At 41.8% G+C, this 25852-nt stretch overlaps 1 protein-coding gene across 3 annotated transcripts in view; it reads left to right on the top strand.

The window, feature by feature from the left end:
- The window catches only part of Pde11a (phosphodiesterase 11A), a 370466-nt gene that overhangs the window by 129097 nt on the left and 215517 nt on the right, over positions 1 to 25852 (top strand). For all 3 annotated transcript variants that reach the window (NM_001127480.2, NM_080893.2, NM_001127481.3), the window contains 2 exon segments: positions 11594 to 11683; positions 15808 to 15948. In NM_001127480.2, coding sequence (NP_001120952.1) covers positions 11594 to 11683; positions 15808 to 15948 — 231 coding nt within the window.

The raw sequence follows: 25852 nt of genomic DNA, 5'->3' as shown, positions 1-25852 counted from the left end.
AGAGGTATCTGAGGATAGCTATTTCCATATTATTATCAACGCTTATTACTTATTACCTTACTGACATGGTTACCACGCATGATTTATGATGTCTTGTATGTTTCTTGATGACTCATGTAGTAGACATTATTCTCTCCTTTAAAGAAGTGATTGTGTTTCTCATCTTTTTGTAAGCTGTCTGGTTTTGTCTTTTTGCCATTCTGATTGTAGAGGTTTCTTTCCCTAGTTAAAATAATGATAGTCGTTACAAACACTGCAATTGATTTCGGGAGGGTTGCTTTGCCCTTTATTTCCAATTTTATCCATTCTTAAGATGTTGAGTTTGTAGAGTCTTTGTGTTTTAGTTGCATAAACAAAGCTATAAGTTTGATAAAGCCTTTTCTATTTATAATATTCATTGTAGGGCATTGCGACATTAATCAAGTATTAATGATCTAAACATATTTTTCATAGTCTTCTTGGTTTCAAACCCCGCTAGAGAATATTCATGGAAAATTTAAAATAATATAGTTTATTATACATGCCAATTCTGTTGTATTTTGATGCTTAGTTATTTTTGGAAAATGAAAAAATATATAGTTAAAACAATCCCTTTGGGTTCTCTGAATAGAAACTATAGTTTTTCTCACTATTTTCCTAAGATTATTATCTATTGTCTATAATCATAAAAAATCACTAAGATGCAGTCTTAAGTATTGGAGAAACTTTCTCTTGTGCATCTAGTAGATTTTTTTTAATGCTGAAGATGGTATAAAAATGTTCACATATGTAGCAGGAACTCTGGTTTGTAGTATATGGAAGATATATGTACTATTTCATATATAAAAACATTTCGCAGAGTCCATTAGGACAGACAAACACAGGTACTACTAATCAGACAATAGTGCAAGAGGAATTTCTACATGCGGATTATGACATAATTAGACCTTTTCTGGCCTCAAGTGTGGAAGTTGCTCTCGAGGGCAGCTTCCTGCAGTTTTCTCTGCGCTTGGTATGTGGAGGGCAGTGGTCACCACCCTCACAGCTAGAACTCAAAAATGCCCAGACCACCTATACCTCAAAGCAATTTCTTAAAAGCCATGGCTTATAAAGATAGACGGATGAAATATGTAGGTTGAGCTGCTTATCAAAATAACCCTGGCAGAGCTGCTCATGTAGCCTGTCTTGATACTTCAGATGGGGAGGAGGCCAAGATCACCAAACCATAACATTTGCTCATCTTCGACAGAGCAGTTGTAGACTTCGGACCACGAAGGCTGTATTAGACAGACGACAACTGCAAACCATCAAGTAAGCTCTCGTGGTTTTTAAACGTGGAGAGCACAATGGGTGTTTGCTAAGCATTAGCAACTGATGAAGAGAGACTGTAAAAAAAAAATGAGTGGAAGAGATGATGATATCAGATCGAACAAATGATGCAAGATTGGGGATCTCAGAGGCGATCAAATGATTTGCCTTAAGGCAACGCAACACGAGTATTGACGGTAGTTGTCCTAGGGTCCACTGTATAAAATGAAACGCGCTGCTGTGTGGGTCGGAGTTAAGGAGAACTCAGATTGCCGCTAGTCAGCGTGCAGACTGGCAGCTTCCTTTTCTGGAGGACCATTTGGTTCCAGCTATTATTAATACGGAATACTAAGTTTTTAGACAAGGGCCAGAGAGAGATGGCTCAGTACTTAAGAGTACCAGCTGCTCTTGCAAAGGACCAGAGTTTGATTCCCAGCACCCACATGGCAACTCACAACCATCTGTAACTCCAGTGCCAGGGATTCTGATGTCCTCTTCTGGCCTCTGTGGACACTAGGCATGTTTGTGGTACAGCTATACATATAGGCAGAATACTCACATACATAAAATAAAATAAGAATTAAAATCTTGTAATATGCACACATTTCTTTATCCTTAAACTTTTACTGTGGGACTATGCCTAATAGAACAGCTGTCTACATGCTGAAAGGTATATTCGTAAGGAGGTCCATTATCATAGCTGGTTTGTGTTAGAAAATTTTGGAAAATCAAAGTCTCTCTACGTAAGATATTCTAGAGCCCGAGACGAAGGAAGCGAGTTTTTTGAAAGGGATGTGAAAATTTCCAAGATTGAAGGGATGTTGTAGAGAATCACTTATGGGTGATTCTACTTATGTTTATAAAACTACCCAAATAAGATGCTATGTGTTTGAAGTTCATTTATGAAGATGAGCTATGCTGATGCAGCAGGACAGGAAATGAAAACATCTGTACTTAAATCTCTAAGTTCATTTCTTCACTCCTTAACTTTCTATATTCTATTTTCTCTCTCTCTATATATATATATGTGTGTGTGTGTGTGTGTGTGTGTGTGTGTGTGTGTGTGTGTGTGTGTTTTGCCTGAACATATGTCTGTGTAGCACATGCATGTAGAAGCTGAAGAGACCAGAAGAAGATGTCAGATCCTCTAGGACTGGACTGTGAACTGGGATGTAGGTACCAGAATTGAACTCAGGACCTCTGGAAGAGCAGCCAGTGCCCTTAACCACTGAGCCATCTCTCCAGCCATTCAGTGTCCCATTCTTTAGAAAGACTATGACCATGCTCTACCTCATGAAAGTGATGTACTTACTTCCATTTTTCAGGTGCTATTTTTATTACCATACTGTACTTGAAGAGTTTATTTGATATTTGAATTATAGCTTTTTTAAAACATACCCACTTCCTAATGAATGAACTGGAACTCAGTGAAGCTTTGCCTCCCAGTGTCTGCTGGGGACGTGAACTCTGAGGATAAATTTTAGCATCAGTGGTGCAGTTTCCAAGCTGTTTTACCGAGCAAGAACAAGGTCCATAAAGGTCCTGGCCCCAGAACCCCTGGAAATCCCCAGTGTAGACCTCCACCACTCTTTAACGATGTATAATTGGACTCAACCAAACCATGGGGCCTTAATAGCCCTTCTCTGTGGTTTGCGAGTCTAAAAGAGCTGGCTGCCTCCTGACTTTCTCTGGTGCCGATGAAAGGCTCTGTGCTCAGATTTCATACTTATTAATGATATTTTCATGACTTTCCAAGGCTGATGTGACTTTTTACAGTGTTTAATGACTTTCAGTTTAGCTCCCTTTTGGAGTGGGATGTTGTAAAGATTAATTAGCCAGCGTCCACAAAGTGCTTTCAAGCAGAAAAGTGCCACACAAGGGTGTACAGAATCATTAACATCTCCGTCATTAAAGCTCTTTGGACCTTTTGGCATTCAGAAACTGGATGGTGAAGGCCACATTGAGATTTTATATATATATATGAAGAAAGAAGGGGCGTCAAGAAGGGCAGATTAGAGCCCGGTTGTTCGGTTTGGGGTTTTTCCTTTTATTTGTTTCTCTTGTCATGCTTTGGGATTGAGAAGATCGTTTTTCTTCTACTGTTACTGCTTGTTTCAGTGTTTTTCTTAGTCCCTCTTTACAAAGCTTATATTTTTCCTGCATCTCCTGTACATTTATTTAGAAACTCCAAATCAGGCCGGGGACATAGGTGTTAGTAGAGAACTTAATTACCATGCAGGAGGCCCAGGATTAGATCCCAATATCACATAAAACCAGGCCAAATAGGAGGTTGTAAAGAGTAATTAACACGCTTGTAATTCCAGCGTCCAGGAGGTGGAGACGAGAGAAACAGAGTCCCAGGGTAGCATGAGCTGTGCACCTCTGTCCCCAAAATAAGTGCAGAACCAGAAATCCTGAGTCATGCTCATACCGGGTGTCCACAAGTCTGTCCTGAAGTTCTGAATCGTCTCACCAATGACTGACACAGTGTAGAACAGTCCCAGTGCTAATAAAGAACCTCGAGCAGACTCCAGTGAGTCACCAAGTATCATGTTGTCTGTATCCACAGCAGTTATTGGCTGACATTCAGATGCTCCCCAGTGGATATTTTGGTTATGTCTTGATAGTTACTACAAGTTGGAAATATCCTAACTCGCAAGCTCATTGGGTAGGCCTGGCTTCTAAGACATCATCATTGTAGCAGCACAGTATATTATATATAGATGGTTAGCTGTTAACCCCCTCATTCCTAGGGCTAACTGGGAGCTGCTGCTCTATCACAGACAGTATTGTGTATGATAGAGCTGGCCTGGGAGAAACTCAAAGTGGTGTATAAAGAGAAAATCAAAATGTTTATCACCAATACTAAAGGATATTCTTATAGATTTTCTTCAAGAAAGAAAGAAAAAAAGAAAGGCAGTAGGACTGGGGAGATAGCTCAGTGGATGAAATATTTGCTACACACACATGAGAACTAGAGTTTGGATTCCTAGTATCCAAGTGAGTAGCCCTAGTGAGGGAGGTGTGGTAGCCTCCTGGTAACCCCAGACCACAGAGACAAAGACAGGAGAACCTGAAACAGGCTGGCTGCCTAGACCCAGGGAGCCCTGGGTTCAATTGAGAGACACCTTCAATGAAAAAGGAAAAAAGCAGTTGAGGAAGGCTCTAGGCATTGAAGTCAGGTCTCCATGTGTACCTCCACACACATGTAAGCATGCATACAAACACAGAGGCTACATACACAAGCCTGTGCAACAAACACTGAAAGAAAGATGGGAAGGGAGTTCAGAAGGAAGGAGAAGTTCTCTCTAGAGAGAAAAAGTTGACACGACTGTAGGCATCAATGTAAACAAACATTGATGAATGATGATGATGGTGATGATGATGATGGTGGTGATTGTCATAGTCAAAACAGGATAAAAGTAAGAAAAAAAGTAGCATTGAAAGTTACGGCCTTTCAAGGTTTCTGTTTTCTTGGAAGAAGTCTAAAAATAAACCAGATTTGGCCAAGTTGAATAGAAAGTTTCTAACTTAACTAAGAAAATCAGGAACACTGTGGAAATGGGGGGAAATTAGTAGAATGAGATACTAAAATCAAGAACCATTGGTTTAGTAATTTATGAAAAGGTGTGTGTTTGTGTGCGTGTATGTGTGCATGTATGCGTGTGTGTGTGCTATGCATGTGTGTGCATCTGTGTGCATGTATGCGTGTATGTGTGCATGTGTGTGTGCATCTGGTGTGTGTGTGTGTGTGTGTGTGTGTGTGTGTGTGTGTGTGCGTGTAAGAGACAGGTTTAGTAATTGGTCTTGACAGTCGTCCTTTGTAAATACCAAATAGCTAGTTAATGAATGTAGGAAAAGAAAAAGTCAATGCAGTCCTGATGGTGTTTGAAATGCAGTTTATGGCTGGTGTAATACAATGTCCATGGCAGCTTCACTTACAGATTACAGGTAGGGAGTTCCAGTGCCTTTTAATGGGCAGTGGCTACGTGTAGATGTTAATTATATTATATTTCATAGTAAACAATTCTTCTCCTTGATTTACAAAAAGGCATTTCTATCTTCCAGGGTTGCTCACTATGTAACATTTTTCTACTCAACTTAAGTGGAAGTAATTATTTTGTAAGGTTTGGTTTTCAAATAATATTTAAATTGAGATTTACAATAGATAGTGCAAAGATGGGTCTGAGATATTTAAATGCATTGTGCAAAGAAATACAAATGTACATGAAACTTTAAAAATAAATATGATTTGAGCTATGTATTGTTACTGCCATTGTTTTTCTGAGATAGGTTCTCAGACAGTCAGGCCTTGAATTTACAATCCTGCCTCTGTCTCCCATGTGCTGACATTACAAAGGTGTTACGTTAAACATGCCTATCCAAAACTAACAACCTGAGTCTCTGATCTTTTTTAAAAAAATCATTAACATTTTGATAGACACAAACAGATATGGAAGGCTGGCAGGGAAGGATCTTAGGTGATGCAGATGGTAGAGAACATAGTGGAATTAGGTTCTTTGTAGGTAATTTGGGGAGTGAACCAAGATGGGCATCATCTAGTTTTGCTGACTCTTAGATTGTTGAAGAAACAGCTAAGGAGTCAAATCTTAGGTCTTTAACTCCAGATTGAGAGTTACATTTTAGCCCTTACTGTTCATGCTCCACAGACATTGTGATCTCTGTTGAAAGAATCAGAACACATAGAGTGTATAGTGTAGAAGGTAGGAAATATAGCAGAGTAAAGTGGGGACGCTCTCACAGCCTGAGAGTGAGCGATGGCCAAGGGGATCATTGTGGAGGGAACACTTTCAAGGGAGAGAGTGGACGATGGCAGAGAAATCACAGTGCAAACCCACACACTTATGTAGGCTTCCACCCTATTTCCTAAGGAGTCTAGAATGGACCTCTTCCTATGGGATAGTTTTCTGTGCAGGTGATTGACAGGCCCGTTTAGAGAACAGAGCAGCTTTGCTCTTTATTAGAAAGCCTCTTAAAGTCTTCTCTTCTTTCTGGTCGTTGAATAGCATATCTCCAGACCCTAGTCTTTGACCAATAATTAGGTCCTGCAGTTTCATTCAGTCCCAGGTTTTACAAGCTGCTGGTTATGAGGGAGGGTCCATCTTCAATGCCTTTCATACTCGCTGATACCTGACTTAGCTACCTGGCCCCAATATTGCAGGAGGCTGAGCAGGTGAGCAATCATTTTAGGGATGTAGTTAAAGCTGGGAGGGAGCGGCAATGTGACTTATGGAGCATTCGGAGTCATTAGCAGTGTCTGAGAAGGCAGCCAGGCAATTCTTGCTAAATTAGGCTGATGGGGAGCTCCCAAGTACAGGGAGTAAGGATGCTGGCTTTGCTTTTTTATTTGGATTCCTCAGCTGGAGCATTAATTTGACAAATCAGAATTCACAAGAGAGGACAGACAGCCAGGGCTCCTTTGACATTCAAAATATTGGGTTAAATGCTTCAGAATTGGTTTTGTATTAGCAGGTTTGACCTCTGTTGAATTTGAGCTTCACTGAGATGGGGGGAGTTGGTTATGTGTGTGTGAACACAGTCCATGAAAGTGACATTTGTTAGCTGTTTCAGATGGAGAATTGTGGAGTGGCTTTTCCTGAGGTTGTGACAATGTCATTTATTTGTAAGGACTAAATTGGGAGAGACTTTTAAGACACAGTGGCATGAATTGAAGAACAAAAAAAAAAAAATCTAATCCAGCCAATGGGATTTAAGTGGTGTTCTTTTTAAAAAAAAAATACAGTATACAACACACACACACACACACACACACACACACAAACCACCTTATAGTAAACAGAAAATTCAAGATTTTCAGTTTCTTTTTTTTTTTTTCAGAAACAAAAAGTAAATAAAGAGATTTACCATTAATTGGCAATGGGACCTTGGGCTTTTCTCAAGATCTCCAGCACTGGGAGAACACAGGACACAGCCTCATTCTCAGGGCCCAGCCCACTTTCTACGCCACAGGATCCTTGCCCACGGGCTCTGCTTTGACAGTCCCCCTACTTACAACCAGCTCCGTGTTTCTGCAGCAGTGTCCCTCTCATTTGTCAGGTCATCAGCGGCTGGTCGTTCCTTTTACAGTTCCTCTTCTACCCAGAGAAGTGTGATCTTACATCCTCATCCGGGGGTGAGGCCTGGACCTGCTGCTTTGTAAAGTTAGATTATTTTTCTTCCTGAAGATTCCACTGTGACCTCTGTAGCCATCTTATGTCATCTCTCAGGGTCTATTCCTTGGTTAGGATTGGTTTTGATCCATCAGCTCAGGAGATCACCTGAGGACAGGTTATCACTAGAAACCCTTCTTCTCCAGAACCAGAATCACTGCAGCCTCTCACAGCCACTCAAACATCTAATCTCCTTCTCCGGTGTGGCAGTTAACTAGGCCGTCACGTTTGAGAGATGCATATTTCTCTGAGAGGCAGGTAGGTTCCTGTAGACAGGTGGGTTCCAATCTCAAGCTAACTAAATTGATAAGAAATTTAGCACCCCATACCATCTAAGTGACCTTGTTGGTCATTAAAAAGTCGGGTTCTATCCACCTGCAAGCTACCGCACCTCCGTCTTGAACGTATGAATGGGGGCCACAGTCTCTGGAATGCTGGCAGGAGATACAAGGCTCCTGGAACAGTGACAGGGGCTGGTTTATTACCAACAGGGAGAAAACTAACCAGAGCATCAGCATTTATGCTGCCCCCTTAAACTACAACTGCACAGGGAGCACATGGCCTTGCAGGAGCATCCGCAAACTCAAGGCAACCGGATCTACCCCTGTCCAGCGGGAGAAATCATCTTTATTATATTGGATAGCAAATAATTCTGCTTTTTACTAGCAAGGAGATGGTGCCTCTACCTTCGAAGGGCATTCATTGTGCAAACATCCTTGACAGCTCAGAGCCTCTGTAAAATGTGCTGACAAGAGAGGGGGTGGTGTGGGGAGGAGGGGAGAGCCAGGAAGAATTATCTCCCAAGAGCTTTCTGCAAGCTTACCTCATCTCTCATCTTACAAAAGTGCAGCCACCGGTAGAACATACATCTGTGGGGTTCAGGGAAATATAATTCTTAGAGAAGTCTGAACATCATGCCTGACACCCAGAATCCTGCCTGCGGCATCCATGAAAGAGCTTTGTGTATGTCGAATCCTACAAGTGGTATTTTTTGAGTAAGGTGCAAGCATTTGTATTGAATTCTCTATAACTTCTAGAAAACATAATGTCATAGCTCACTGATATTTCTAATTATTTGTGCCACAAACCATTAGAACTAAAAGCTACCATAAACTTGGTCTCCTATAGGTAAGGAAGTAGCTTCGGAGTATTTCTGTGAACTGTTAAATTTCCTACAGAAAGCCACAGAAAGGACAAACGTGATGTGGCTTAAGATTCAGATTGTCTTAGGAGCTGGAGAGATGGCTCAGCAGTTCAGGGCTCTGGCTGCTCTTCCAGAGGACCTGCGTCCAGTGCCATGGGATGACCCCCAACCACCTCACCTTCAGTTTCAGAGGCTCTGACGCCCTCCTCCAACATCCCTGGGCATTGGGCATGCACTTGGTACACACATACATGTGGGCAAACACTCAAAAACTAAATCCAAAAAATATCTAAAATTTCAGAATTTTAAAAATTACACAGAAAGCCTGGTAGAAAGAACTCAATATTGGTGCCACAATAGGCAAGTGAAACAGGGCTTTCGAGAACACTTCACCATGTCCATTGGACTACATTCTTTTTCCTTCTCGCTGGGCGTACAGACCACCTTAGACGTGCTCCAGAGGCAAACAATCAGAGTAAGTGACAGAGAGTAAAATAAGTCATTTTCAAGGTCAAGTTGTGCCTTTTAAGTTACTCCATATTGTGGAAGACTGGCTTTTCCATTTGCCTTTGGTGTATGAAACAGTATCTTGCCCTGAGAGACTTCATTTCACAACTAGTCTCTGGCTCTACCTTGAGGACGGAGGATGGTCGTTCAGTTGTATGGAGCAGTGAACGGGACCATCTGTCTGATACCAACCGTACACCAGAGACTGACAAATGACTTACTCTTGGAGTAAAAAGGGAGCCACCTTATAAATTTATTGTGGTGAATTGAGAGCACATATTACATTAAAAGGAAAACCAAACCCAAGAACTTAACAGACATAGCAGGCCAAGGGAAGAGTGTCATCCCTACACCCCCACTGGCAGACCTGCAAATGGAGAGAGCCCGCCAACCTGTCAGAAGAGCACTCAGTGTACATCAAGGGGCGACAAGAGAACACGCAAGTGTCTGAGGAGCTTCAGCTTAGCTCAGTGAGTGCTGATGAGGCCTCTGTGAACTGCAGTCCGTCCACCTAGACAGACTCACCATCCATCGATCTACCAGACCTGGTCCTGCCCTTCACTTCACATAATTCCTAGAACTAGCCCAACTGCTAATTCCGACTCTACCACCAGAAGCTATGGAAGCTTCTGGCTTCTTCTGTAGCTCGATTTAGTTTGTTATCAATACAAAGATTCTTAGATCATTATCAGTTTCCCAGCTTTGGCCTCTTAGGCCTCTTTGAAACTCTTCAAAACCCTTGCTGTTTAAATCCTTTGTAGTCATTCTGTAACACACACACACACACACACACACACACACACACACAAAATGTAATTTGTAATGTGTGATATATGGTATATTAGTAATTAAGATTGGGATGAAAGAACCTGTGTTTGCTCTATTCGAGGTTATCGGGGAAACTATGTGGCAAGCACAGTCATGTAACCACTTACCTTGTGAACTTACTGTTATTTGGCAAATTATGACATCATGAAAGACACAAAATGGCTTACCTATGTTTCTGGCATAGTGAAGTCACAACATAGGAACTCAAATACAATTCTATCCACGTAACAGCCATCCATAGCAGAAAACAACAACAACAACAAAAAAAAAACCTAAACACCCCCACCTCAAACAGGAAAGTACACAGAAGCCTGCTCAGTGTTGTTGGTATTGATAGGGGTCCCATTCTGGCCAAAGGCAGGCATGTTCTGGAGGGACACCAGCAGCTTTATGTGACCCAGTCCCTACTGGCCTACAGGCAAATGCAGTAAAGTGTGAGTAGAAGAACACAAAATGGGAAAGAGGAGAAAGGAAGCAGCATCTGCTTAAGGAGGGCAGCTCAAAGACTCACTGGTGGAATCTGTCCTGAAAGATCTGCAAAATAAGCTTTTGGTTTCTTGTTTTCTCTCCTGTTGTTTTTCTCTCTCCTCTAAGAATAATGTCGCAGCTTTAAGAGCTCTGAAATTCCTTTAGGGACCCCTAGGCCAGAGTGTGGCCAGGTAGGCAAAGGTAATAGATGATTAAGGAATACGAATTGTGCTGCAGCTTTTATTTTCCCCAAGTTGCCCTTTATTTCAGGCAACCCCATTCATGGGAGACTCCATGTGTTCCTATGCGGGTGATCTGCATGGCCAAGCAATGCAGTGCCCCTACCGGCCACTTCCAGAACTGCTCTGTGTGCCTTCAAGCCTTGGTGGGGACTTGAAAGGACCAATACAAACCATGCCATTTCCACTGGGTTTTAGAGAAGTCCCAGATAAAAGTCATTTATTCTCCTTATGCTGCAAAGACTTCAGGGAACTAGTCCGTTCAGTTTTTACTGGGATATCCCATATGCCGGAAATCGGATGCTCTGAGATGGCATGGGCCTTGGATTTTGACTTCCTGTTGACAGTTTCTCAAGGTCAGGCACAGCTGGGTATTTTTTCCCCATAACAGCGCCTGAGCCTTTCCTCAAACAAGTTTCTTCAGAGCCTCCCCAGTTTGCATTCTAGCCTAATCATATCTACCTGATCCAAACTAGGTCTTGAGCCTCAGTTGCCACTAGACCTATTTTAAGAGGCTTAAATCTGGCAGCTGGCAGGCCATGCTGGGATTGCTTTTATAGACATGGATGTACACAGGGGTTCACTCATGCCCACCACTAAGGATGAATGTGAATACGTGCCTTAAATTCCAGGGACATTCCAGTTCTCTTCATTTTCCAGACTTTGGACAACAAGCACAGTGCCCATCTTCTATAGCTCTTGGAATCTTTGCTTTCACTCCCGTTAGGCTTTAAAAATGTGAATTTCCCAGTTAAAGACTGATTTACACTATCTTTACGTTAACTCTGAGAAATGTGCCCTGAAAGCTGTGAGTGTTAACAACTCAACGTCGGGTTCATTCGATTGAAAGGAGAGAGCCCCTAAGGCAGAAATGTGGGCTTTGGCTAAGGGTGGATGCTCTAACGCTCTGAATGCTTTTTGTGCCCCAGGTTATGCAGATGTATCTTCCATTCTGTGGCATCGCCATATCTAACGCTCAGCTCTTCGCTGCCTCAAGGAAAGAATATGAAAGAAGTAGGGTAAGTAGCTTCAAGCTCGCCGTCTCCCTGACTTCTGTGAGTCACTCCATCTTTTAAAAGTAGTGGATGGTCATTGTGTAGTCTGAAGACCATTCTTGCTTGTGTAATCGTGCAACGACAAGGCTGAAGATCCCTTTAAACAATACATGAGTTATGGTTACAAGAAAAATACAAATTTTCTGTTGTTGTTTCTGGGAAATAGAATTGGTTTCTTTTAAAGGGGTTTCTTTTAACCAATGTCTATACTCTGTGGCAGCAGATATTATCCTTGATGCTCTCAGCTTTGAAACAGCAAAATTTGCTGGTGATTTTAGTTTAGTTCCTTCAAGAGGCATGGTTTCATACAAACATGATTTCACTCCTTGCAGATTCTGTTTGAAAGGTTTTTCTAGAAGAAGCAACCCAAGGCATGTAGGACCACCACAGAAGCGCTGTTCTGTGGGCTATCAAGAGACATAAGAGGCAGTGATCTTACATCCCTTCAGGAATTGTAGAACCACATAGTAAAATGTACCCACAGACTCATACAGCATTAAATTATCAACCGGAGATTGAAATTCACTCTACATTTACATATATGAAGAACATTGTTGCAACCTAGGAACAAATTCAATAAGAAAATGCTGAAAGAGGATTAAATCCCTCAGCCAACGAAATGGATTAAAGTGTGTTTACAAAAGCATTATAACAGTGACTATTCAATAGTAAACACAGGGGCATTGCTGACTACTCAGCCATCTTCCTTAGTGTGGCATAACACGCCCCTCCTCTAACTGGCTCTCCTGCTCATTTTAGAACCATGTCTTGCTCGTGTGTTCCTTTCATTTCCTATTCCTGCGATGTTTCCGTGACTTCCAGATAACAGCCTGCTTGTTTCACCTTATCACACTTCGACCACCATTCTCCTCTGTCTCCAATGCCTCTCCTCCCTTCCACCTGCCGACTGCCTCACATATTCTTCAGGACCCAGCGCACCTTCCCTTCCCTACTTACTGTCTTTCCTTGTTCTAGTGCAGGTACTCCTCACAGTATTATAATATTTGATGATGGCCCTCTTCCACAACCGCTTTATTCCTTAAAGGAAACTTCTTGCTGTACTGAGGCAGTCTTTTCATCCTTGTGGATGGCACAGTTCACTTATTCATTGAACAAACACATATTGTGTGGTTCACATGAGATACTGTCTGTTCTGACAGAATTTACTAGTCTAGTGGGAACAATAGATAATAGGAAAAAAAATAAAGAAGAAAACACCACCCAGTATCAGACAGTGATAAGCGTTATAAAGAAAGATAAAGGGGGAGAGATGGGTGGACATGGTTATGGGTGGGTTTGATTAAGCAGACATTTATTTTTGAAGCTGATAGGAAGGTGTCTATGGGGAGATGACAGAAGGAGAATGAAGTGGGAGGCCTGGCCACGGGAAGACCTGTGCAATGTCCAGACCATGACATAGCAGGCACAGGCCCTATGTTGTTGGTAGATTGGGAGAATTCAGAGATCCGAGGAGAGGATGAAAGACAAGAAAATGAAGGAGGTGAACTCAGGACTTCTGGGGAGACAGGCCTATGGGCAAGTCAGGAAGTGTCGATTTTAAGGGTGATGGAAAGCCACTAGGAGGTTTTGAGCTGATCGAAATTCATTTTAAAAAGAAAACACCTTGGCCTCCTGGGAACAGGGAGGGGCTGAGGAGGATGGGATGATGGAAAGGAGACAGAAGGCTGGCAGGAAAGCGAGAAGACTCCATTTAGGTCTAGAGACAAGGTGGCTTGCATTAGGGCTGTAAGATGTGAGGAACTCCCTCCAAATCAGTGGCAACACATTCAGGGCTTGCTGCTGTGGGCGACAGTGAAGGAGACCAGGCTTATGCACAAGTTTGTGGACAGCAACTACTTAGAATCTGGACCTACATTTGAGGGAGTGTAATATTAAGCATGAAGATTGTGTAAAGCCAGGAGACTTGCTGAGGTAATCTGGGAAGACTGTGTAGAGGAGAAAGAGCAGAGTGGAGGAGGATCTAAGGATCCACTTAGGAGTAGAAGGGAAAGGACCACAGCTATTCCTACCCAGAAGGGACATTAAGAAGCAGAGCCCACCACCCTGGGAACTGTTCCCGCAGGCCTTCCAAGCATTTGATCACCCTGGATATGTTCTCTTCTCCTCTTCTCCTGGAGCTAGCCTTTCTGTTATCTGTAAAAACTTTCACCATTTGTTAGCATAGAACCAATTTTTAATTAGATAGAATAAAATTGCTGTAATATGATTTGTCAGTGCGAGACTCCGGGGGGAGCCTTAATTTCTCCTATGAGAGAAATGTTCTTGTGGAGAAGGTCCAGAGGCTCTCCACGCAATCCTATCAAATTGAAAAGTTAAATAATTGTTCTGTTAATATGATCCATCTGAAGAAATAATCTTAGTGATTAAGGTAATGATGTTTCCCTCTTAATAACAGGGAATTTGCTTGTAATTACTCAGGCAGTTATCTCCCTTTGAAAAATTATTTCTTTTATTTTTTGAGATTGCAATTAGATCATTCCCCCCTTCTATTTCCTCCTTTCAAGCTCTCCCATACGTCCCTTCTCACGGTCTTTCAAGTTCATTGAATAATTGTTGTTTGATGCACACATACATTTCTAAACACATAAACACAGCCCGTTCAGTCTGTGTGATGTCACCTGTATGCACGTTCTCATGGCTGTTTGGTGCTGGATCACCAAGTGTGTGCTCTTCCCTGGGTCAGAACTGTCTTCCACTTAATGTCTTTGAACATGAACTTACAGCATATTGAGCTCTTCACAGCAGTTTGCTGTCCCAATGCCAAAGAGGCCGCTTCAATTAATGTAGTATTTGCAATCCAGTGTTTTGCTTTGCTTTGGAATCATGGGGCAATGTGATCCTTATCCTCAGCCATGGTCCTTCTTCAAAGAGAATGCTCCCCAGGAGCTCCATCCTGCCCACGGCCTCATCAGCGTCAGCTAGATTCATTTAGCAGATCCCTTAACTCATTCAAATGCTTTTCTATCTCAAGGGAGTCAGAGAAGAAATTTTGTTTCAAATTATTTCAGGACAAATCATTCCTGCAGTTGAAAATCAGCCGTGCCCCTGGGCTGTTGACCAACCTTAGGTTGCATAAATTCGAACCTGTGTATTCTCGGAGTCCTGTTGTGAAAGGTCAGAGGCAAATGAACATCTTGTTTAATCCTACTGAAAAAAGCACAGGACAACTCAGTGGCTCTGTGACTCTCTGATGGCTCTGAAAGAGGCTTCATTTCTACCATGTGCAAATAGCCGAATTGTTCTACAAATTCTGTAAAAAAAAAAAAGTCCATAAAAATTCCAAACAAATATTATTTTGAAGCGTAAATTGCAAGCTCCCCTGGGCTACAGAGAGTAATAGGTTACTGCAACTTAGTTTTGAAATGAGTATGCAGTGTTCAACTTGTAATTTAATCCTTCCCATTAATGTATGCACTTTTCAACCTGCTACCTTAACAGTAATTTTTAAGGAGGGTTTCTTTCCTGAGATATACAGTAGTAACATCTAAGTGTTCTAGTGGACAGCTGGGAGCGAGGCAATATTTCTTCTTCTTGTATAGTGAGATTAGTGTGAGGATACATATCTACACCACACACACACACACACACACACACACACACACACACACACATACACATACACACGAGCCTTAATAACGTTTACCTCCATGATTTTTTTCAGAATTCTTGAAGAGAATCGTATTAGTGAAAATAACTATCAAATTGAGCCATGAAGCTATTTTTCTTCATAGTGAGGAAAGGCTGCTTTGAAGTTTTCTGAAATAAATTGGCTCTGGAGAGATCCAAGTACTTGTTATTTGTAAAATGTCGGTTTTGTGCTCAGTCATACTGAAGAAAAGTCACTGTCGTGGGTAAAAACTGGCCACTGCATTCTCTTGTTGTATTTTTCAATCTCAGAGTATGTTATAAAGTGAAATTGCAACACCATGCTAGAACAGCCGTAAATGGCCTTAAAATTAGCCACACGAAATATTTGTTATTAGAGAAAATACGACATGGAGTTCTGAGGGAGGAAACTGACGCTTTTCTGCCTTACACTTCCTAACTACATCTGTCTCTGTCTCCAGGCCTTGCTGGAGGTGGTCAATGACCTCTTTGAAGAACAGACTGACCTGGAAAAGATTGTCAAGAAAATAATGCATCGGGCCCAAACTCTGTTGAAATGTGAACGCTGTTCCGTTTTACTTCTAGAAGACATTGAATCACCAGTGAGTGTGTTTGTGTTTGTGTGTGAGTGTGTTTGTGTTTGTGTGTGTGTGTGTGGCGGGGGGGAGAGGGGGTCAAAAGGAGGAAGTTGAGTTTATTTGCAATTAGACTTGCAAACAGATCAGCTGTGTTTACGTCTTCAGCCCTGGAGGGAAGATTTTTTTTTATATGAGAGGTTCCTTCCTTTAAATGTATTTTCCTTCTTTTCTTGTCCTCACTCTGAAAACTAGTGCTTTTAAGCTGGTGGGGACCTTAGAGTCCCGTTCAGCTCCATGTAGCTAACAGATGATTGCGCTTGGGTGCACAATGGATCCCAGGCATCATACAACTGAATTAGAAGGCACGCGTGCGTGCACGTGCGCGCGCGCACACACACACACACACACACACACACACACACATCTTGTATGATCTTGTTTACCAAGCACAGGTCAGACTTCTCTTCTAGGGATGCGTACTGTAGTAGGACAATGTCGCTCAGCCCTTACAGGGCAGGAAAGCAGGTAAAGGACCAGAGTAAACCCTCCTCAGTCCTGAGCAGATGGTTCCTGAGTCCACTTTGGACTATTCAAAGACCAATAACTATCTAGCAATTAAGAGCTATTTCAACCTCTCTGGGAACGGTATTTTATGATATCCAACTTGAAAAGATAGTGTCAAAAAAAAATAAGAATCTGAGGTTAAGACTGTAATGAGTACATAGCCTGTTTAGGATGCATAGACACAGATATGTGAAATCTGACAACATAACTTTTAGTTCTGAAAATTCATATAGAAACATAAGCATGTATCAATAGCCATAAAACTTATTGAAAGGGCAACAAAGAGGAGCAGTGAGTAAAATTCTGCCTGAAAACCTACTTAAATGCTCTTAAAACAGATTAACTCCTTTGTTTAAAAAAAATAGCTAGACAAGGGGCAAAGCAAAAGGCCTCCCCTCAAGTCCCTCTCTGATTCTACAGACAGAAAGTTTCAGGGATGAATTATATCAAAATCAGAAAGTAATGGCTAAATCCTGGGCTTTTGAGCACACAAATGGAGCTTAAAGTCTTGCAATTGTGTTTTTCTAAAACCTTAAAACTTGGGGCAGGGGAGAACGCTTGATCAGCAAAGTGCTTCCCTTGAAAGAGTGAGAGCCTGAGTTTGATCTGCAGGATTCCTACCCAAAAGCCAGGGTCACTTGTCCTCAGCACTGCGGAGGCAGACAGGTGGATCCCTCAGGTCCACTGACCAGCCAGCCTGTTTGGCCAGCTCCGAGCCAGGGGGAGATCCTGTCTCAACAAACAAGATGTATAAAAAGTAAGAGCTATCCCACGTGCATGCACAACCCTCACACACACACACATAAGTGTACATGCACATGCGTGCACTCGCACTCGCACTCACACACACACACACACACACACACACACACACACAAAACATTAATAATAGCAAAACACTAAAAATTTTCATTTGGAAGAGCCAGGATTTTCTAATCTAAAGGCTAAATGGATCACAACTAAAAGTAATGAAAAAAGCGAGAGATTAGAAAAAGAACAAAGAAAGTCCTAGAAAGTGTGTGTTCCTGAATCAATCAGACTGGGAGACAGCAATACATATTCAACAGTGTGGCTTCCTCACACCGTCCCAGACTCAGGTCTTCCTCAGGTTGCCCCACCCCATTTAAGTCTCCATACATCAGTGTTGGTGGTAGAGGCAGTAGGTGATTGCTAAACGTGTCTCTGAGCACATGGTAAAAGAAGGGCAGAGAGATGTCAGTGTCAGTGGAAGCCAAGGGGCAGGGAATGCTCTACAGGCTCTCTAAAACCTCTGAGGAGCATGAAAGACAAAATGTAATTTTCTCCATGCCTAACAGAAGCTAAAACAGAAGGCTGGCAGCTGAGAAAGGCTCCTGGCCAGGCTGGAGGATGTGGGGACATCCTAGACTTCAGGACTAGGGAGGATGGTGCGGAGGCCAGTGAGGTGTCATACACTGTAGCAAGGAAGAAATCTAGAGCAACTGTTTCTCTCCAGAACACGCAAGAGGTTGTAAGTCACATGCTGAAGTTTCCATATCTGCATTTGAATCTGAAATTACTGAGAAAACCTGGCATGGTGCATGTAACTGTGGTATTACCTTTTGCCTTCTGTCAAAATAAGCAGAATTGAGGCTCAAGAAGAGATTTGATTGACTTCTAGAAAGGAATGTAAGTTCCTTTTTGTACAGTTGTATCTGTGGCCTTAGAAGTTTGTGATCAATATACCAATGCTCTTCTCTAGTTAATCATTTATCCTGTATTTGATTCACCTAGGTGACAAAGGAAACATTTATAAACAAGGTTGGAGAATGATGGGTTATTCTGCAAGCGCCAGCAATTTAGAAAAAAAAAAAAAGTTGGATACCTAGTTTAAACCTGTTTTAACTTTATAACAGAATAATTCATATTTTACAACATATTAAATAAATGCAGGATTGCTTAAGCTCAACTCAGAAAGGAGCCCAATACATTGTTAAAAGAAGTCTAAGGAGCATTTGAGGAAAACCAAATGAGATTTTGAATTTATAACCAAAGCTTGTTACAGACAAATCAGGGCCACAGACTGTGGTCTGAGAGCTTGTCTTTCACATTGGGGAGAAATCACTTATGTCTCTGTAAGAGACAAGCTATGATATTAAACCTGTATACACTTAATCAGTAGTAACCAGTGAGCAGAACTGAGTTGATTTCCCAAACCAGGAGCTGGCAGGGTTTTTTTTTTTCTAGAATACCTTGGGTTTTTCAGGCTAAGCAGTCTCTCTGGTGCAGTTACTCAACTCTGTCACTATAGCAGAAAATCAGCCATAGGCAATAAATTAGAATGTGCATGGCTGCATGCCAATAAAACTTGATTTATAAAAATAAGTGGTAATTTGAACTCGGCTTGCATATGGTAGACTCTTGTCTTAGAGAATCTCCCCCTCCATACTTAGTAAAAACTTGGGCATATATTAAAGAGCATAGGATGTTGGCAAAGAGGCCATGGGATGAATGAGAAAACCGAAGGCTAGACACAGAGCACATTCCAGAAACACTGATAAAGGTTTTTCATGAAATGAGATTAAACACAACACCGTCTATCTGAAAAAATAAATGTTGAAAAAGGAGCTACAGAGAAGTCAGAAGTAAGTTGAGAAGGAAGAGGGAGAGTGGGGAGAGGGGGACAGGAGAAAAGAGAGGGGGAGAACAGGGAGGACAGAGGGAGGGGAGGAGAAAGTGGAGGACTGGAAGGGAGGGAAGAAAGAGAAGGATGGGAGGAAGAGGAAGAAGAGGAGAGGCTGAAGAGGGCAAAGAGGAGGAAGGAGAAAGAACACTTCGTTGGTAGAGCTTAGAAGAAGAAAATGTGAAATCCTACAGAAATGGATATTACATTTTTAGAAACCCAGAAAGAAAATAAAAGACAGCTCTAAACGCTTTAAGGAGCATGAAGAACAAAATTGAAAGTGAAATGGAAAAAAGTAAATTATAAAAAAAGAGAGAACGATAAGAACGGAGTCGTAATGAAAGTTCAAAATAAGGATAATTTGCTGCCTCCAAAGAGAACATGACAAATGGAACAGGAAAAGGCTTTCAGAATTTATAACTCTAGGACATTTTATTGAAATAAAGTCAAAGTTGGATTTACAGATTGAAAGAACACTATTCAGGAGAAGTCAGTACTCAGTGCTCCGCACTGAAATACATCTGATGCTAATGGAATTTAAAGACAGAAAAAAAGAAATCGAATCTGTGGGCATCTAGGCAAAAACTTGTGACACTTTGGAAAAAAACTTCACTCTGACGTTAGGCTTCTTAGATGCAGTCCCCCTCCCCTCCAGGCCTACAAGGCAATGGAGCAACATCTAACCCATCCTCGGGGAAAATGTGTCCCTGTAATTTAAAATCCACGCAAGTTCCTATTCAACTATTTAATCACAGGTGGTTTCAAATATGCGATCGAATATGCAAGTGAGATTCAAAGATTCATCCAATCTGTAAGAGTGTAGGAAATACAGTTCCCAGAGCCTGGAGAACATGGGCAGTTGTAATCTAGTCATGCAAAGGGATGAATGACGCCAAGAAAAATAAAAGCGACCTCAAGGGCTGGTTGTGTTTGAACAGAAGCTAAACTGAAGCCTACACTTAGAGGAACCTAAGCCTTATATTATCAACTGTGGCAATGGTGCTGGTCACTGAACTTGGTAAACATGAGAACCGGCAGTGGACTCTGTTAATGCAGAAGCACACTGTCCTAAGGGGATATGGCCCTTTCATGCTTCCGATGTGAACTGTGAAACACAAGATCATGTGTTTGAACAGTCAGTCCTCTGTTTGGCACTGTTTGGGAAGGTTGAGGAACCCTTAGGAAATCCAGCCTTCCTGGAGGAAGTTGGTCACTGGAAGCAGGTCTTACGGCTCAGCCCCACTTCTTGTTCACCCCTTGCTTCCTACTGTGAGAGCACTGTAACCTATTGGCCTTTCCTGCCATCAAGCCTTCTCTGCCTGATGCCAGGTCTTCCCCACCATGATGGGCTATGTCCCTCAAACTTTAAGCGAAAATAAATTCTTCTTCCTTTATGTCCCCTCTCAATACATATTTTATCACAAGAAAAAAATCAGAAGAGCAGTCCCTTTTCTGCTAAGCAAAACATTTGTTTTGGGAGAGATGCCCCGATGTCATATCTCAGATGTGTTGTGCAGTCCTGATGCACAAAACTCTGCACCCCAGGCTCACATGCAAATAGTTTCTCAACAGGTACTTTTGATTTTAGTGTTATCGTAATTTTGATGTCATGTTAATCAGTATCCCTTTTTAATTTGTGTTTTAAGGTTTTGTTATAAAATCTTTGCTTCCAGTTACAGCAGTGATACACACATACATCACACACACACACACACACACACACACACACACACACACACATGGACACGCTCACTCATGCATGCACATGCACATGCTATTTATATCTATCTGGTATTGATCGCCTTTGAGATTGACTTCGCATTTATTATTCTCCTGTCTTCCCCATAGAATTGATTTTTTGTTCTCTGCCCACGGCACTGTTCTTTGGGGCTGTTTGTCTGTCTCTGCAATGAAAGCACACAGTCTTAATTTCTACCATTTTACAATAGTTTGGTATTAGATAGGGTAAGTCTTCTATACTGTTCAATTATAAAATTGTAATCTTACTGTATCCCAGGAGAGGAAGAGGAAACTCCTTCCTGTACTTGCCCTTTGTCAGGGAGGAAAGTCTCTCTTAAAGGGGGCTTCCAGAGTCTACAGCCATGGTCCTTGGGTATTCGGGTATAAATTGATATTTACTGAGTTCCAAAAATAGAAACAATGAATGTCTTTCTAGATAATCCCATGCCAAAATTAAAATCTCACCCTCTTTGGCTTCTCTTAAGTGTTTCAGTCTGTTGATTTTAAGTGACTTTGCCAATTAGAGAACAAAACAAACCCCTTTTTTGGACACTGCTGTCAACATGAGGGGAAGCTTAGGCTGTTGAAGTGAATGGAGAGCTTAACTATATCCTATGTGGGAACCATCAAAGCAACTCCTGTCACTTCTCTTAGCTTCCAGTTCATGCACTTGCTATTATCCCTGTGTCTTCTGGAGCTTAGGCAAGAAAGGAGAATGTAGAAATTGCAGCCTTAGGTCCTCAGGCAGCATCTCGGTCTTGCTGTTTCCCATTGTTCTCTCTGCTCTGGTCATCCTGGTTGCAGGCAGCTCTTTTCTTGTCCAGCATGCTAACAGGAACATCATAGCTAAGCCTATGACTCCAGGCTCCTTTCTATAGGTCATTTACCAAATGAAACAGAGCTGGTCACTCGTACTGGCTTTCTAACGTGAGTCCTAACTTCTTGGCCTTTGTGTACATGAACACTCAGTGAAGCCAATGGCTGTGAGATATTCCCATGTCCTACATCTGAGGGGAAGTGGCAGATGATGAATGTCGTCCAGTTGTTCCAAACCTGTGTGTGATTCCAACCCCTCATTCATAAGTGGGTTACAAATACTGCTTCAGGCTTCCTTTTCCATCACCTTTCTACTTTCTTCTTTTTTAAAATTTCCCCTCTACAAGGGAGCCAACTTGAGTTTTGATTTGTCTAACAAGTGGTTTTTAGAGTACAAAATGGACGACATATTCTTTAAACTCTCTGATAATCACCCAAATGAGCATTTTTTTGCACAAACATGCACACATAGTCAACCTCTAATATTAATGCATTATACATTAAACATTATATATTCATATATTAACTTCCCTGATTGGGAATCAGACGTGCATTATTTTGAGCTACAAACCACCTGAACTCACTTTGTTGGTAAGTATCCATTAATATATCAACTCAACTCACACATTGGTCCCTGCTGGCCATCTCTGCCGGGTTCTGTCCTAAGTTTCTCAAACTTCTAGATGTCTCTATAGCAATTATACCATCATCATGTTACAGTTCATGTTGCAAACCACAGAGCAGTTTCCAGCCATTCCCTCACCTTCTATACATCTCCATGTTCTCTTGTGTCTGTATTCAAACACCATTTCCAGTTCTTCAGCCCTGGTGCTTCTGTCGCTGTCTTTACTAATCTCTCACATGGGATTGTCTCCTGTTCCCGTCTTTGCTTGCAAACGGGATTCTCTTCGATCGACTATCAGTGTGGATGGCTTCTACTTACCTTCCTAACCATGCACCTGGTTTTTCCTAAGCTTCATTTAATTTCATAGGTGTTTGTTGGCTGGACGACAGTGTTCAGCATTCAGGGCTCACCACTTGTGCTGCTAGGTTAACTTTCGGGCTTTCTCTTTAGTGTTCTAGCCCTTTCTTTCATATCCATTCGCCTCCCTATGATCAGTCTGGGAGTGTGTTTGGATCTCTATTTTTGCATATAGGGTCTGTGTGAAAAACCAAGTCACTGGACAGGGAAGGAGATGGCTCTTCAGGCCATTGCAACAGGGAGGATGCTCATGGATGAGGATCGTGTCAAAGCAAAGGAAAGGTGCTTGAGTTTTAAAGAACTGTATGAACGATGGAATTGTTAGCGTTATGTAGGAGATTAATGGACGCCATGAAGTTGGAGAACAGTCGTACTTTGGCATACAGAAGGGCAGTAACATCTTTTGAGCATAGGCACTACTAGAGGTTTCTTTACCTGAGCTATTTGAGGCTTAGAGTGTGGATAAAACCTAACACTTGTCCTCACTGACTGTTCTCTTCAATCCCCCTTCCACACCGTGTATTGTTGGCTTCCTCAGTGCCCTTGAAGACTGATCTCTACACAGCATAATACTTAGGCCGCTTCCAGTTGAGTCCCACGAACTGAGATTAGCACAGAATTTATGAAGCAGAGGTGTTGTTGTCTGGTCACCCTGTTATATAGACGGCTGTGTTCGTCTACGGTCCTTCCTGACAATCTCAGCTCCAGGAGGAAACCAACACTGCCACTTCCTTCTTCCGTTCTCTCTGTGTTGCTCAGATTTAGCGGCAGTAACTGTCTTCAGAGTTACTAGTCACTGGGCACTTCCTATATTTATTTTTACAGGACACACTCCCATAATTAGTCTCTTTATTGAAATAGGTTCCATTAAACTCTTTTGGTTTATTTACTATCTACTTACTGACAGAATAAAGTGGCCTAGTGCCTCAGCCTGGAAAACTAGCTCTCTGCTTGGCTTACAGCATTCTACTCACTGCTAGGGCATAGTTCACATGGCGATCTGATCATGGCCCCGCATGCTTGGGTAGCCTTGGAGCATCTGTCAAGGTAGAATTATGCATCTGTAAATCACTTCCTGATCTATACTGTACTATATTGTGAGTTACTTAAGGACAGGGCATTTATATCCCTTTCTAAGAGCCCTCACAGTGCCTGGAGCACAAAGTACTTCATAAAGGCTGACTGAGCAAACACATACAAAGCTAATTAACTTAAGGGAAGAATTTGTAAAGAGAGAGGGTAATGGATGATCATTTTAAGCATTCTTTGGCCTTTTTGAGTAGCCATCTTATGAAAAAAACTTTTAATTAAGAAATAAGTATTTTGTTTGGTTTTGTTTTGATTTTTGTTTTTTCTTGGGGGGGGGATGTTTTGTTTTGTTTTGTTTTTTTGAGACAGGGTCTCTCTGTGTAACTCCGGCCATCCTGGAACTTGCTCTGTAGGCTAGGTTGACTTCAAACTCATAGTGATCCACCTGCCTCTGCCTCCCAAGTGCTGGGATCAAGGCTGTGCACCACCACCACCTGGCAACCAAAATTTCAAATTGATGATTACTTAGCTGTGATTTTCTTTTTGGCGGCAGCAGTGTCTACTTGAGTGTAGTCTTGTTTTTGAAAGTTGTTTTTAAGTGGGAAGAACAGAGGAACCAGACTAAGTGCAATTTGATAGATATCCAAGTTAAAAGGGCTTCTTCTCTCCATGGAGCTTTCCAGAAGAACAAGCAGGGGGATCTCAGTCCCTTCGCTTGGCATCTGTGGTTTTGCCAGGGTGCAGTCGCCAGGCTGATAAAGTCAGAATCGAGTCTGTGTAGCAGATTTTATAAAATAAATAAAACTAAGGTTCAGAATTGCCTCGGATCGTGAATACAGTGAGAATTCTGTTATCTTTAAGTTTATAGTTTCATCTGCTGCATTTTGGTTGTGACCGCTGCAGCCTTGGAGATTTGATCACAAACAATTATCTATTCAGATCAATGTCTCTTTCTCTCCCTCTTCCTCTCCCTCCCTCTCTCCTCTCCCTGTGTTCCCCGACACCACCAACTCTGTCTCTAGGTTCTAGGTCACCTGCCTCAGTCACCCTAGTACTGAGATCACAGAGGTCTACTGTTAGCTATGCCCAGCTTAATTCGTTATACTGTGTATAGATTCATTTCAAAGCATAAAGACATGGGTTTGTTATTAGAAACGCTCCTGAGAGTGAGGGTGAAAGAAAGCACTGTCTTTGTCCCAGGGTGGCATGCTTAATTAAAGGGTGTTTGTCGGGTTGGGTTTTGGTTAGTGGTAGAGTTCGGTTCCCAGCTCCGGAAAAAAAAAAGGGTGTTTGTCCCGTGACAGCCAGGACGTGTGTCTGTGTGTCTGTGTGTCTGTGTGTCTGTGTCTGTGTGTGTGTGTGTGTGTGTGTGTGTGTGTGTCCCCAAATATATTCCCTGCCGCTGGCCTTGGTACCTAAACTTTCTATCATTACAGTTTTTCTTAGAAGATTATAATTCCTGGAACTCCCCTTTCTGAATTATAGGTCAATTGCATCTATTCATCACTAATTAATTTGTCATTGCCCTTTAACAATTCAGCAGGTAATAACCTGACCCACAGAAAGCTCCTCTCCAATGCTGCGACCCTTTAATATAGCTCCTCATATTGTGATGACTCCCAACCATAACATTATTTTTATCAATATTTTATAACCGGAATTTTTCTACTGTTCTGAACCATAATGTAAATATCTTAGGTGACCCCAAGGGGGGTTGATAACCATCGCTGTAGATCAAAGATTGCCAAATTTATTTTCTATAAAGGTTTCTCTAGTAAATATTTGGGGCTCCATTGCAATATAGTTTCATCTGGAATATTTATCTCTATTGTTATAGTAGAAAATGAACACGGCTCTGTTTTAATAAAACTTTATTTATAAAAACAGGTGGTGATAAGGATTTGACCCATAGGCCGTCTTTTGCCTACACCTGTTCTAAGTAATAGAAGAAAGCAGATGAAGTCACATCCCCAGGACTATGCTGCTTCTCAATTAATTATCATCTTGAATGTGCACTAAACTATGCTTTCCAACAATTTACTGAGGCAAATTTAGCTGTGATTTTTAAACTTCAGGTTGTCCAAAAATGACAGGCTGTATAGAGAGATTTTATTAGTAGGTCTGGGTCCCTGAATATGTGGCTTTACTTAGATTTG

Source organism: Rattus norvegicus, chromosome 3 (assembly GCF_021556685.1).
Source record: "Rattus norvegicus strain SHRSP/BbbUtx chromosome 3, alternate assembly SHRSP_T2T, whole genome shotgun sequence".
NCBI classification, from domain to species: domain Eukaryota; kingdom Metazoa; phylum Chordata; class Mammalia; order Rodentia; family Muridae; genus Rattus; species Rattus norvegicus.
The sequence above is the reverse complement of the archived record's forward strand: the minus strand, read 5'-3'. Positions and strand labels throughout refer to the sequence as shown.